Source organism: Epinephelus fuscoguttatus, linkage group LG5 (genome assembly GCF_011397635.1).
Source record: "Epinephelus fuscoguttatus linkage group LG5, E.fuscoguttatus.final_Chr_v1".
Taxonomy (NCBI): domain Eukaryota; kingdom Metazoa; phylum Chordata; class Actinopteri; order Perciformes; family Serranidae; genus Epinephelus; species Epinephelus fuscoguttatus.
The window spans coordinates 28,776,716-28,792,070 of NC_064756.1; the positions used below are offsets into that span (position 1 = coordinate 28,776,716).

The 15,355-nt window shown below is 43.3% G+C and overlaps 1 protein-coding gene across 1 annotated transcript; it reads right to left on the minus strand.

The window, feature by feature from the left end:
- Nucleotides 1-334: 334 nt before the first annotated feature.
- On the minus strand, nt 335-13,884 carry wdr81 (WD repeat domain 81). The gene is made up of 12 exons (XM_049577166.1): nt 13,611-13,884; nt 12,288-12,795; nt 7,802-11,379; nt 7,613-7,720; nt 7,306-7,505; nt 7,013-7,194; nt 6,592-6,757; nt 6,102-6,267; nt 5,140-5,967; nt 4,851-4,996; nt 4,517-4,699; nt 335-1,782 (listed from the first exon to the last, which is right to left on the minus strand). The coding sequence occupies exons 2-12, from the start codon at nt 12,647-12,649 to the stop codon at nt 1,456-1,458; spliced, it is 6,246 nt and encodes a 2,081-aa protein (XP_049433123.1). The 5' UTR covers nt 12,650-12,795; nt 13,611-13,884; the 3' UTR covers nt 335-1,455.
- Nucleotides 13,885-15,355: the final 1,471 nt, after the last annotated feature.

The window sequence follows — 15,355 nt, forward strand, 5'->3', positions numbered from 1 at the left end:
TCACCAATTATCAATGTGCAACTACAAATTTTCTTGTCAAAACAAAGTTTTATGTTTATTGAGCTTTCACTCCGGGTTTACAAAAACACAAAATATCAAAAGGTGTAGTACACTTGTCAGAGCATTTTGAGCTTTGGGCAAATGATTACAAAAGTAGGCAAACTGTGTTTTACAACATGACAGTGATAAAAATCATACAAAGGGGAGAGCTTTGATCATTGGATGCTAATGAGCTTTGAAAACTTTGATAGATTCATTAAGAGTTTTGCAGAAATTGGGTCGAGTTTAAGGTACAAAACTCTGCTGTATATTCATGTGCACAATACGGAGCAAGTTAAACCACATCTTTTTATTGATTTATAACCTTTTTCAACATATTCATATGCAGTTACATATAAATGTTAAAATACAAAACTGTTTATCTTGGCATTGACTGTTCCTATGTTAGCTTTTGTACTCAGAAATTAGAAAGTGGTGAGTCTAACAAACTGGCATACCCAGTCAAAGTGGCACCTGCCTAGATACACTCCCAGTGTAATGCTGCTACAGGTTCTGACTGATAAATCAAGAATCTCTAAACACGGTGTAAAAATCCCAAAGCAACTTCAAGTAATTTATTAGTGGATAAAAACATTCAGTCTTTAAAATCTGAGTGAGAATCTAAATGTTACAATTCAGGCCATACTTGTGCAGTAGAATAAAGGCTGTGCATCAGTAACTTACTTTAGTATGTGACAATTGAAGCGTCTCCACTCAGAGGATGCACCAAGACTGTCGACAAAACAGCGAGTGTACTTTTATTGTTCATGATGTATAAACAATCTACTGTGAAACGACTCTTATGAAACACAGAGTAACGCAAACACAAACAAATGATTTGATCTACAAATACTGCATAGTTTAATCAGTGCATTTGGACACGCATGTATTCTAACATCGAGGGAAATGAAAGTTGAGGTCAATGTTTTTTTGGTGTTGTTATGCATCTATTTGGAAAGTGTAAACACTACATAAGAACCGTGTTTGGTTCCACCTTCCTGAGCATGTCTTCTGATTCATTCTTTTGAACAGAATAACTGACCTTGTCCAAAGAATAAATGACCTTGTTAAGGTAAGAATTTCCCATATACTATCTATACATCTATAGGCTTTTAAAAAATCATGGGCTTTACTGTACAATATGAGTGTGAACTGCAGGGCACATATTTCTTGCTCATCAAATTCAGTGCCAACAGCAAGAGTGGCAAGGTTAGGTAGGCATGAAGCTTATACAGTGCCTTTACTGGTGCTGCTTCGTTCAAAAAGCAATTTAGAGAAACTGCCCTACCAGTACAATTGACCTCAAGCACAGGAGAAGGGACAGAAAGAGCTCAGACACCTGGTGTCTTGAGATATAAGACACTTCCAAGGTCAACGGACTGAGTGTTTAGAGCAGCTAAAAGCCATTGATTTTCCCTAAGCTAGTAACCGGATGGCCCCGTTCTCAGAGCCCAGCAGCAGGAGCCTTTTGGTGGGCAAGACCGCCAGGCTTGTCAGAGTGCCACGGAAGTTCTCTGAGCTTAGCTTCATGCTGCTAACAGGACTCAGGGAGATATCTGCCATGGAATAAACCCCTATCTTGTTAGCCACTGTTCCGGTCACAATCTCTGAACCATAAAGGTCAAAGGCATGGATGGGATCTGACTGCGACTTGTACTGCCGGAGAGGCTTGTGCTCCAGATCTTTCCACACAGAGAGTGTGTAGTCAGTGGAGGAGCTGATGACCAAGTTTCCTTCAGCAGCCTGAAAAGTAAAATACAAGAAAAGAAGTCACTGACTATTCATTCCATATCGAATACGGCCAGTCCAAGTTCATCCTTTCTCAAGACTTGTGATTAAACACCAAGCAATGCGATTAAAATTTCCTCATAAATACCCTAAAACTAAAAAAATATGAGAAATAAGTGAATTAAATAGGATACTTTTAAAGGTCCAGTGTGTAGGATTTAGTGGCATCTAGCGGTGAAGCTGCAGAACTGCAACTTCTCACATATGTCAAGGGTGTGGGACAAGCTTTTACAACCTTTTTGACCAAAAAGGAAAATTCTGTCTGGAGCCGCATCATTGCACCGCACCATCAAGTCTATATTAGCTCTACTAATAAGTCTAAATGAGCTTTTATTAATATGTTTTACCACAAGTCAGCTATTCTGCAGTGGGCTATTTAGAATTATTTGGAACTTTGACTTTGCAGAGTTGGTGGTGAAAGCAGATGAATCTGTCCATGCAGTTTCTCTATTTTCCTCCAAGACTTTTACATTTTTGGATTTTGAATCCATAGCTACCCTGACAAGTAGGGCTGCCACGATTAGTCAACTAATCGATGACTAATCGACTATTAAAATAATTGGTGACTATTTTAGTAGTCGACTAATCGATTTGAGTCATTTTTCATAGAAAAGTACTATAAAAGTACCCCAAGATACTCTTACTGCAGCTTCTTACGTTCAGATATTGGCAGCTTTACACACTATCCCGTGACAGTGAACTAAAACCCTTTGGCGTGAGTATGAAACAAGACATTAGATGACGTAATTTTGGGGTTTGGCCGAGACAGACCGACATTTTTCAACATTTTAACACATTTTTCGATGAAATGATTAGTCGACTAATCAAAGAAATAATCGACAGATTAGTCGACAATGAAAATAATCGTTAGTGGCAGCCCTATTGACAAGGGAAACTTTAGAAAATTTGGAAGAAAAGGTGGCAGGCCATAGATGTATGACGCACATTTCAGCTGACCAAATATTTAAACATTTTTTTCAAATAAGATAAAGAATTTATTTGTTTTTAATTTCCCAGCTAAGTATGAGAACAGTCACTGGTTGACACGTAAGAATTGAGGGGGAAGTCTGAGTAATACAGATGTGCCAATGAGAACCACTGTGGTCCTTCTAATGAGTAACCTGTGTCCATATTTGCCTAAACTTGTGCCTTTAAAACTAGAGATACAATCCTTGACCTAATTTGGGGTTAAATAAAGTTTGCTCATCCTTGCGCACTGTTGACAACAGATTTGCTGGGTACAACTTTCACCATCTCTGCACCTCTTAGTATCTCTCCAATAGCTTTGGGGAATGTCAAAATAAAAGCCAATTGGCTGGTTGTTGTCTTCTTGAGTATTTATTATCCAAGAGTACAGCCACAACTTCTGGCTTGAGTAACAGGCTCTTTCAAGTATTGTTTGGAGACAGTGCTGATGTCATACAATAGCTCAGGTTTTTACACGTGGTGCTAAATTAAGATTAAATTAGCACTACACCTATTAAGTAACAGACTGAATGAAACTCAGAACAACAATATTCATCTTTCTTACAACTGTAAACCCCTTCGCATTTCATAAAATGCTTGTTTACATTTTTATCAGGGTCTGACAATGTGAGGTATGCAAACTATCACTTAATATTCTTCACAAAGCTCTCAACCTGCATAAAAACAGGTTAAGCATCAAAGTAAAACTATTCTAGAACCCATGTAAACAACCCACCAAGAGGTTAAGGTTAGACATACGGATGTAAGGTGGGTCATTCAGAGAAAGAGTCAACAACAGGTAACAAGTGGCGTACTTCCACTGCGTGGGTTGTGATTTCTACAGCTGTGGTCATCCAAAAGTTTCCACTCTTTAACACTTACACTCCTTTGTGTTTATTGTGAAATAAAGAACAAATAAACAGAAAGAAATTACCCTCCTAACAGTAAAGGCCTATAGCCCAACCCAAAACACATACGATCTTTCTGTTATTTCAGAAATTACTCCATGCTTACAACTCAACAAAGTAATGGAGTCATGTTGGAGAAACTGTCCACTTGTGTTTGGCTACAAGTTCATCTAGCAGGACACAAAGTTTGACTACAGCATAGGGAGCGACCGCCCATTTATGTGACACACTGCATGACCCGCCTCCCCCAGCCCACGTCTTAAGTCAACAACTTGGGGACTGTTTCAAACTCTACTTTTTGGTGGATTTAGAGACAATGTTTAAGGTACTGGCAGCCAAACTGCAAAATGTTTAATGCTAGACATTTTCTTTTCAGTACACTGAAATTTGGTTTTGTCTTAGTTTCTGTTCTTCCTTCCTTTTTCTTTAAGGTCTACTGGGCATCTAACATTTTTTATACTGTTCTGAAAGCACTCATTTACTTATGCTTTCAACAAATCTATAGAAACTAGTATTAACTACTCCAGTCCATCATTGCTATAATTTGAAAACATGAAATGCATTTGCATTGTCGCCACTTTACTGTCTGCTATTTGAATAAAGTCAAAGATGCCCCCAAAATGATTAATTTCATACATAACTGTTGGTGTCAACAGCCAAACCTTCATGGAATCTGTTTTACTGTCACTGGTAGATCATCTTCCAGTAGCCAACATACTGAACACCACCAACTATTGACTAAGATGTTACCCAGAGGCAGCCCTATTCAGTTATACAGACATACACACATGCACATAAACATGCTCCAAGTATACCTTCATTTGGAGGATATCGCCCTCATGAGCCGGCCAGCCCTTCAGAACAAGTCCAGTGCGTGCGTCGAGCAAAACAATGAAGCCAGATGAGAAACCCGCAGCCACAGTGCGCCCTGAAGGGCTCACTGCCAGGTAGCGGATGAGCCCAGCACTCACATTGTTGTATGCCAGACGAAATTCATGCTGGGGACACAGGGGAAGATTTGTCATTGTCAAGTCTGAAATAACTCTATAGTAGAGAAGTGTAAAAAAAAACAAGGCTACCATTTTGAAAACACATTGATAATTGGCGGATATTGTATGGCAGAATGAGCTTGCTAAGTGAAATTGCTACCTGCAATCCAGGTTTGCGAGGATCGATGAAGCGGAGAATAGAATCTGCACTGCCAAACACAACACTGCAGTGTGGTGCTGGCATGGTAGTGACAGCTGTAATGGGATTCTTCCCGTCCACAGCTTCATACGAGCGGATCTGCTTGCCTAAGGACAACAGAGAGAGTGTAGTTACATAGAATAGTACACTTGTTTCGTTGCACCCATCATGTCCTCTAACCACATGAAGCACCCTCTATGTTTTACATGCACAGTTCTAATGATGAGCAGAAATGCAGTGTCTCTCTTACCTGTGTACTGGTCCCACAGGTGCACAGTACCATCGCAGCTGACTACCTCCTGTGAAGCCTCTAGCTGTCCGACATAGAAGATTGACTTTCGATGGTCATTATATGTCAGCCTGGGCTCCACCTCCTGTGTTCCATCACCATGGTTATAAAGGGGCCAAAGCTTTACAGTCTTGTCTTTACTGCCAGAGAGGAAGTAATCCTCTCCGGCCAGGGGGGCCAAACACTTCGTGGTGCCTGAGTGACCCAGGAAGCTCTGCAGCCGGATCTGGTGGAAGTGGAAATGTGGATCCTGCTGGTTGAGGCCAATCTCATACTGCCAGTAGGCCAGCCAGTTCCCCTGCAGGGAGCGGCCACTGCGAGGGAGCTCCTGCTTCAGGGCACTGTCCTCTGGGGTGGGGCCTGTCACCCAGGAGGAGGAAAAGGAAGCTGTGCCAACTGATGAAGAGGTGAAGGTGGACGCAGTGGTGATGGGGGTGGCATGGCTGGAGCGCCCCCAAGAGTTACCCAAGCCCAAGTTGGAGCTACCATCGTAATCAGCGTCACGGGACACTTGGATACGGTTTCCTACCAGGTGGCTCCCAAATGTGCCTGACTCAGGGAGGGAGTCTCCTAGTGAGGTGGAACTCGTTGAGGGTGCAGGGAATGGGCTGCAACCCATTCGTCTGCCAAAACCAGAGGAGAGACCCATGGAGGACGCAGGCAGCTCCACCCTTGACACTGTTGCCAGATTCGTCTCTGGATTCCCCTGACGCAAACTCTGATGGTAGGACTGGGCCAACTGCCAGACCAGCTCGTGGTTTGGAACCAGTTTCCGAATTGCCGCATCACCTACAGAAATCACAATACAGCACTGACTTATACCACTTAAGTATAAAATATCTTTTATTTAATCACAAAGCACACTGCCTTCTTCTTGCTAGATAGGGTTTTTTGAATTTGGGCCAGGATGAGGTGTTTCTTACCTATGAGGCAGTAGAAGGGGATATAGGAGGCATGGGCCATCTCAGGGTTAAATACAGTCTGTAGCTCCTCCAGTACTGCCAACTCATATGTCACATTAGACTCGTCAGGTGTGCAGACATCCACAACCGTGACTTCTCCAACTACTCTGCGAGGGGCGCTGTCCAGCTACAGTGTGAGAGAGACAGTATTTCCAATTCTGTTTTCTAAAGACATAAGTGTAACTGCATTATGAAACCTCTAAATTATCTGATGCAACAAGAAAAACCATCCTGCCACGCTCACAAATGCATGTACTCCCTTTCTCTCCCTGTCTGTCAGACAGTTTGTATTCCAAGTTTCTGCCTCGTTTATATTTTCATCCATATTTTCATCTGCCTTTCTGTCTGTTTTTTTGTGAAGCTCCTCGTGACAGATCTGCTTGTTGAAAGCATTCTAGAAATAAACCTGACATCCCGCTTGTCAGTCTTTATGTGTTGTGTGTGTGCATACCTGGGGCTGCAGAGAATGCAGCAGAGAGAAAACAGCAAAGAACCGACGCAGAGTGTCAGCCATATGCTGCTGCACCATCTCCCTCCCGATGCGCAGACAGATGAGAGCCATCAGGCTGAGTGTCTTGAGACAGACGGCAGTGCGTGTCTGCACCCCGCTGGGGAACCTGAGTACAGCAGAATGTGTACAACCAAGCAGAGTATGAATGACATATCTATCGTGGCATGTTTTCTGATTTTACTCTATTTCAACACCAAAATGTAAATTACATTGCACTTCAAAATAACTTTAACATTTCTTTGAATAAAAAGCACATCAATGTCTGCAATATTTTACAATGACTTTGCCATGCTGTTTAAATAATTGAACACTACCATCAACTGCATTTAGAGTATGTGCTGGTTGTATGTGTGTTATTTACCCCATACGGGGGGTGGTGAGCAAGTCCAATAGCGGCAGGAGCACATCCTGGTTGATCTTCATAAGCATGTCCATTAGAGTGGTATCAGAGAGAAAGACAATGATCTTCTGTGTAAGTGCAACAGCTCCAAGCAGACTTGCCTCCTTACGTGTGTTAAGACGCTGCGAAGAAGGTGGAAAAACCTGGAAACATACACATTTGCAAAATCAAAGCACATTTTGTTAATGTTCTGGTTTAAAATCCGGCTTTATAGGCCAGTGGAGGTTTGATGTGTGTTAGCGCATTCTCCTTACCAGGTATCCTATATAAGGCAGGTACTGGTAAGTGAGTACAGGTTCTCCATAAAGTTGAGCTATGTAGATGAGACAGTCCAACACGGGCCCTGCTGTCTCATCACCGACCACAGGTTTCTTCTCATACACGCTGCCCATGCCCACACTCTCCAGTGTGCACTCCTCAGATGCTACAGCCACAAACTGGTGTTTCTCAAGACCTAGAGGCAAAGAACATGAAGAGGAAAAGGGGTGAAGAAAACACAAGCTGTAAGACATGACAATTGTTAACTGCAAATTACTGTATAACTGTCCAAAATTTACGTACCAATGTAACAATTTGTGAGCAATCGCAGCAAATTTCTGGCTACATATCGAGATGTCACTGTTGGTCCAAGTTTTGCTGACAGCCATCGCACTGTTTTGCAAACTGTATCTGTGTGTGAAGACGAGACGACCATTAGATATTATCAGTTAATAAACAAATAATTTACATAAACCTCAATCAGTCACTCACCTAGAAGGATCTTTTGCTCTTTCTCCCCAAACTCTTCAGATGGATCATGGTCATCATCCTCCTCCTGCTCTCCCACAATGCCTTTCTCAGTCTCTTCCATTGCCATTCCATTCACAAATTCACCCTCCAGAGTGGCTACTGTTGCTCCTGAAGCTTCTGTGCAACCAGAGAGAGTGAGCTCCAGGTTGGCAACAGCAGTGTCGTCTGTGCCATCTTTGCCTTCATTAGTCTCAGTCACCTCTTCTTCCTCCAGCTCTCCCCCCTCCTCACCCTCACTAGCGTGTTTCAGGTCCTGGCTGCTGTCAGCTGATTTGAGACTGGCTCGATCCCGCATTGAGTCTCCATCACCGAGTGAGAGCTCGCTTGTGCTGCTTTTGTCACTGAGTTTCCCCACACTTAGAGACTCCTGGTCTTGATCCTTGGCTGCAGAGTTCTGGCTTGGCTGTTTCCCAGCGGCCACTCCAGCTCCACTGTTGACATAGAACCCATTTTGAAAGTCCTCTGCCTCTGAGAGAAACACTTGGTCATTGAGACTGATACCAGAGGAGTAATCAACCATCCCTGCCTCTCCAACCACACCGACTCCTCCACTGGCACCACTGCCACCTCCCATATTCCCGCTGACAGACCCAGACGATGACCGCACCTCACCACACTGAAAGTCCTCCTCCTCTTCCTCCCCTAGATTACATGTGCCTCCCCTCAGCCCTTTGCAAGCTTCCGCTCCAGAGCCTGAGTTGTAGCTTTCAAAGCCAGTGATGACCTGCAGCACATGGGGGAGGAGGCTGGACAGAAAGGCCTGCAGGCCGAGTCTCACAATCAGCTGCAGAATGAAACAGTCAGTGTAGAGATAGAAACGTCCTCGCAGGCAGTGAGGGTTTTCATAAACATTGATCAGTGGCTTCAGTAAGTACTTGTTTGCATTTCTGGGACCCAGTACTCTAGAGATGGGCTCGAAAAGGTACCAGGCAGCATAGACAGCAGTGGACTCTTCAAGCATGAGAGCTAGAATGAAGGGCAAAAGGATTTCAAGACCCTCAGCTGTGACATTACCCCGCAATAGTGTCTCAAGCTGCTGCCACAGGTGAAAGACAACATCTCTTCCTTGAAGACTACACGTGGTCTCCATTTTGGCATGGTAGGAAAAGATAAAGTCGTGAAGTGCTGCAAAATAGGAAGGGAAAGGAAAGGGAGTGATGATTGGGTTCAGTAGCTGGCAGGGATTTGGGGGAGGGAGACCATCGCAGATAGGCTCATATTTGAAAAGGAGTGGACGTGGGCAATCTGGTACTTCTCTATGTGCTATTCCAGAGTGCTTCTCTATTAGCAGCAGTGTCTCAAGAGCATGATGCAAAGACAGTGGCACATCACGGAGGCTGGCAGAGCATAGCTTCATAACAGCTTGGAAACGCTGTCTCAGGGGGGTGCCTGGTTTCAGTCCTCTCAGTTTAGAGGGATAGAATATCTCAGCAATGAGAACACCAAGGGCCTGCATGTCTCTTTGGTAGAGCTGTGTAAGAGAGGGTAGAGATTCAATTATGCCACCGTCTTTCATGCAGTCAGTGGATCCTGCAGGATGACATACTTCAGCGTGCAGACTCTTCACCAGGAAATTGTTCAACTTCTCCAGCTCTTCCAAAGGCTGCAATGGGTTAAAGCCTTCAGGGAGGACGATCTTGATTTCCTCTGCATTGGTGGCAGTCACACTCCCCTCCCCATGTTTTTTGTTCGTTGGCCCACCTCTTTGTAACATGGCACTGCGCAAACCAGGGCCTAAGCCGCTTGTGAAATCACCAGGGAATGAACTCGGGGACTGGGATACAATAAGTGCCGTGTGTTCTCCTCCCATCTTTCCTCCCACTGTACTGATGCTTGGCAGTGGCACAGAGCAGGATACAGAACTAGATGAGCCAGCAGATGCTAATGAGTCCAGAGCTTCCATACCTTGTTCAAGCTCTTCATCTCTGTCTACCATGGTCCAGCTGCTTGACTCACACCCTGTGGACTCTGGCACCATTCCATCCACAGTGTCAGCCACAGTGTCGATTTGAGGGATGTGTAGAGAAGGCACATTTAGAGCAGCAAGGCCAAGGAGAGGAGGTTCTGGTGGGGCGTACTGGGAAGGAGATAAGCGTGGCGGGTGGGGCTGGTCAAACAGCTGAACTACACCGTAGGTAGTCAGATTGGTGTGGTTGTCCACTAGGTGCAGGCACACGTTTTTGGCCTTTACAGCTTCTTTACCAGACAGCTTATAGCCAAATGTGAGATCTATCCAATGATGCAAGTACTGAGACACCTCTCTGCTCTCCAGAAGGCGCCGATGGACCTCAATAAACTCCTCACACGACTTGCACCAGGAAGGCACATCCAGGTCTGGCATGTCGGGGTGGATTGAGCGGAAAATGGAGGGGTCTGTGTAGAACTCTGGAATGCACTCATCAGGGGTCCAGCTCTGCATGCGCTCCATACTGGCTGGGTATTCATTAGGCTCCCACTGGGACCTAACATGGCTGCACAACACTGACTTGGGTGTCTGCCGGGCTTTGTAGACATAGTAGGTAATGTCTGAGAGTACATCAGATATGTGATGAGGTACGTGGAGATGGTCTGACTGTCCAGCACCGCCAGCACCTACAGAGCCACCGAGGTCTCCACCTACACCGCTTCCACCTACCCCATTACCCACTGCAGCAGCCAAAGCCTCTTTGGTCATCTCATATGTGAAGTCCAGCTGCTTATCTCCTTTGTTGAGCCTAAACTTTGACCTCCTTAGGTCCCGGAATTTTCCAAATGGCACAGTGAAATCCACAACCCAAGGCAGCACTGGGTGATAATTGGGGTCTCCTTCTCGCCGCCCTGCTAACCTGTTCAGTTCCATCAGGTATCGGAAGTTACTGACTCTTCCGTGGACCCAGTCCAGAACCAACTTCTTGAGCTCATGAAAGCAGTCTTTGCAAAGTCTTTTGTTCTCTTGGCTAACGCATGAATTGTTCCTTGAGAGGACACTTTTTGGCACTTGTCTGCCAGTAATATCACTATTTGCATCCCCTTCCATCCCCAGTTCCTCATAATGAGCTAGACTGACCTTGAGACGACTGCAGAGCTGTTCATCTACTGCTATGTCTTGCAGGGAGAGCTCTCCACAAGACAGACCTGCTGCATGACATCCCTGCAGGGCTATTAGTAACTGGTACAGAATGAACAACACTTTGGCATGGCTGTTAGCGAGCTTGGCGGGGCTGAAGGAGACAATATCATTGAGTGAATACTGAGTATAAGGTAGAATCACGTAGAGCATCTCAGCAGTCTCAAGCAGACACTCTGCAGGCAGAACATTAGGACACAGATGGTCTGACTGGGACTTGGAAAAGCAAGATGAAGTGGATGGCAAGTAGTTTTCTTTCTCCTTCTCTCTGGCTGGAGAAAGGGATGGTGACACTCTGTCAGATGAGATGAATGTGGAATTGAAGAGCTTCTGCAAGGCATGACGCACTGCATCTACGGCTGCAACATGCATCTGCTCGTTGGCTCCTGCATATGACTGCACGAGTTTGTAATGAGCATCACGCCACAGATTCCTGAAAAAGGGAAAAAAGACAAAGAGCCGATACATTACATTACTATCTTAAACACGTTCTACTCAAAGACTGCATTTATTTTCCTGCATTAAAATATTTTTAAGTAATACATAAATCTCACACAATTCAAAACTGTGGCAAACATTTAATGGACATCTACACTGAAAATGCAATTAACAGGGCAATTTTGACTTTCCACCTTAAGGAAACTTCCCAAGCTGCAAGCACGAGTTAACAGCTAATGTTATTAAGAGTGCCCAATTGAGCTGATAAAGTGAATCGGAAACCCTGTCCTAACCCCAGCAGGTAGCCATACAACTGATGAAAAGCTCATTTAGATACAAAAACAACACACACAAACACTTCAGGAATCCACAGAGTGAAGTGATATTAGGGCTGCGATTTACAATAGTTTTCATTACGGATTAATCTCACCTTTTTTTGTTTTGTTTTTTGATTAATCACAAGTCACTATGTTTTCAAAGCCCATGTCTTCAAAACTTTTTTGAATTTTTGCCTGACCAACAGCACAAAACCCAAAGACAGTAAATGGATACATTTCAAATACATTTAAATAACATAAACTGGACAAAAGAAGTAAAGAAGCATGTTTGCTAGATAAATGACTTTAACATGTAATCAGTTATACAAATTGTTGCAGATTGAAGAGCTGTAGATTAACTTACCGATCAATTAATTAAATGATTGTTTAAGCTTTCACTAATATCACAGAAAAGCTTTTATAAGCTCACTGGACTAAAGTACTTGATGTTTAAAAGAACAGTCAATCGTCATGTGAAAGACAAATGTTCTTTAAAGGGAGATTTTTATTTTTACTTTTCGTGCAGAAATAGATAAAGATATATATGAGATAAGAAATAGACAATAGATAGAATAACAAAATTTACCTGACATTATGTTGTGACACACACTGCATGGATTTGACATACGAATCCTGTGACATGAATTCCATTTGTTGAAGGCATGGGTCTCTGGCCAATCTGTAGCTCAGCTTGCTTTTCCTCAGACCTTGAATGCACACTCGTGTCCAGCCAGGAGGCAACTTTGCCTGGGAAGACTGCAGGTAGGTGCGAACTTCTGCCTCACTGATGCTGTCAAAGCGGGCACATCGCATGATCCTCTTCTCCCTCAGGGCGATCACCCAGCGTGTAGGGACAAGTGCTATGAGCTCCCTGGAACGGGGACCTGGGCCTTGCTGCCGCCGGTCAACCCCCAAGTCTTTCTCAACAGCATGCATCAGCCAATCCATGGTGAGTCTGCAATGCTCGCTAAGAATCGCACAATGTCCTGCTGTGTACACCTTGCTGTCTCCCACAAGGACGACTTTCAGACATTCATTGAAGAAGAAATCAAAGTCATCAAGGGCAGAGCTAATGTCCTCTTCTTCCTGTCCCTCTGAGGAAATAATTGACAAGCATAATGGATAATTAGATAAGCAACTACTTCTTTTATAGTTTGCTGTAATGAGACACTAATTGTTTTCCAGAGAGGAGAAAAGCACGTTTCTGCAATGGAAGTGTGATATGATAATGCTTAATGCACACGATTACTTCTCCTTCTCCAAGTCCCTGAAGTTGGAGCTCGAGCTCCGCTCACTCACATGACTGCCTCCTGCTTCCGCCCCATACACACATCCATACATCCATTCCACCTTAGTGACAACTTTGCTAAAAAGACTCAAATTTAGGAATTTAAACTGTAACTTTAAAACAATTCCTCGGTGCCACTTACCAAATGTACAACTCACTTTACTTACGACAAGTTCCCAAAATGGTAACATAGTAACAGAAGCTGAAAGTTTGAGTGGATTCGTTTAACATTAACGTTAGCTAGACTGCTAGCTGTCTGGCAGAGATACAGCCGAAATAAAATATACAGCCCAACTTCAACAGCGACTATACATATTGTAAGCTTCAAACAACATTTGTATATGTGATTTAGCTAACGACAACCTGTTTTACGTTATAAATATCAAAACGGGAGTTTTAATAAGCTTTAAGAAGACTATAGAGGAAGTAACGTCAACTTAACGCTAACAGTTAACATAACAAAGTAGCTAACGTTAAGATACCTCCCTCAAGCAGGCAAAATGTCTTCAAATAGTTAATAACATCACTTACACAATGCTGAACAAGAGCAGCTATGCTGATTAAATGTCACTCCGCTGTAATTACAAAACAACAGCCCTCAATGTTCAATGTTTTGCTCACCTCTCGGCACCAATAGCAGCTGACAGCTAGTTAGCGCTAAGCTAACGGTGCACCGCCGGTTTCACGCATGATGAGTTTGTACAGTGACTTCATGAAACCAGGACATGCAGCGGGGCGACGTTTACTTCCTCCATGTTTCCTGCTGTGTATTGATGCGTGTCAGCAGACAGACGACAGTCAGTCAGCCGATGATGTTTTGTTCAGTGCTAGTCGGAGCCATGTTTAAGAAGCGACACCTCACGTGACATAACACCAGCCCCATCTCATGTGATGACTGCTGCTGCCCTCAGGCTGCAACGCCATAGGGCCCACTTCTTCTTCTTCTTCTTCTTAGAGGTATAAATGTAGCTGGCGGCCTTACTGTTGCATTACTGCCATCTTCTGGAGTTAGTTTACTCATGAAGTGTCCAGTTTGTCAGATTTTGTTACCATCAGCTCTGTTCAGTTTAAGAAGCTGCTAATCAAATGTCTCCTACCTTGTCCTCTTCCACCACATTCCAGTTTGCTCTTTAATCCTGCTCATGTTAGCCCCTAATCATATCATTTCCTCAACCATGTCCTTTCTCTCAAATATATAGCCTGTTCCCTCTAACTAGCAAGGATGTGTTTTAAAGTTTCTGGTACCTGACAATGTACACAAAGACAGTTTGGATGCTTCCCCACAGTCTGAGGAGTTGTTTGAGATGACTGCATTGTATATTTATCCTGGTTATTTTCGGATCTTCTTTGCTATTTCCTCTCTTCCTCACTATATCCATTGAATTTTGAAATGATGTAAATTTATGTCCTCCTCTCTCTAGGGTCACCTTGATGAAGCGACAACCACGGTGGAAAAATAGAGGTGTCTGTTGTGAATTTATTCAATATGATTTCCAACTCCACAAAGTTTTAAAGGGCTGCATTATAGTGCATCCTCCACAGCACACTGGGTGCACTGTTTAAACTTTTTAATACCCTGAATTTATTGGAAAACTGTGTTTTTATATTGGACAATCTGTTATGTTTTCTTTGCACATTTGCTGATGCTTGCCTCTTTACATTTCATTGTTAATCCTGTGGTGTGTATGTGACTATTAAAATGCTCGAATCCTAGAGATATATCTCGCTGAGCTAATGTAGTGAATGAAATGTAGCCACAACTCTACATTTTGCTTGCAGTTTCCTGGCCTTTAAAGTCCCTGGAAATGATCTTATACTCATCTTAATCTAGACTTTTTTTAGGAGCCACCCCATTATAGACTGCTTCCTAGATTGGCAGCGTCTCAAGATTGCACTTTCTACTGTGTTAAGTTTGAATAAATATTTCCATCTAATATCTGTCAGGGATGTACTAAGAGTCATCTCCACAAGGTGGCATTATGTCCAGAATCTCACAGACAATGTCCTCCAGCAGTCTTGTGCAGACCTGTACAGTACGTGTAAATGTTTAGTCATCTGATTGTGACTCAATCTTTTGTAATGTCTCAGTAAATTACTGAGTCAGGCTCTCTGTCAACCACTGTTGCATTTTGTTGTTTTGTAATTGTCATGTGAGCATAACTGATGGCTGTTAGCTAAATGTGATCAGTGTTGGACAAGTGCAACACTGAAATCAGGATTTCTATCACGTTATATCAGTCTGACTATTCACAACGATTTGAAGTCATCAGAGACTAAACAGAATTAATTTCTGTCTGTGGTCCATTTATTATAATAGAGAGCCAAACACAGAAAAAAGACACAAATTCTTGTTTACAGAAAATATT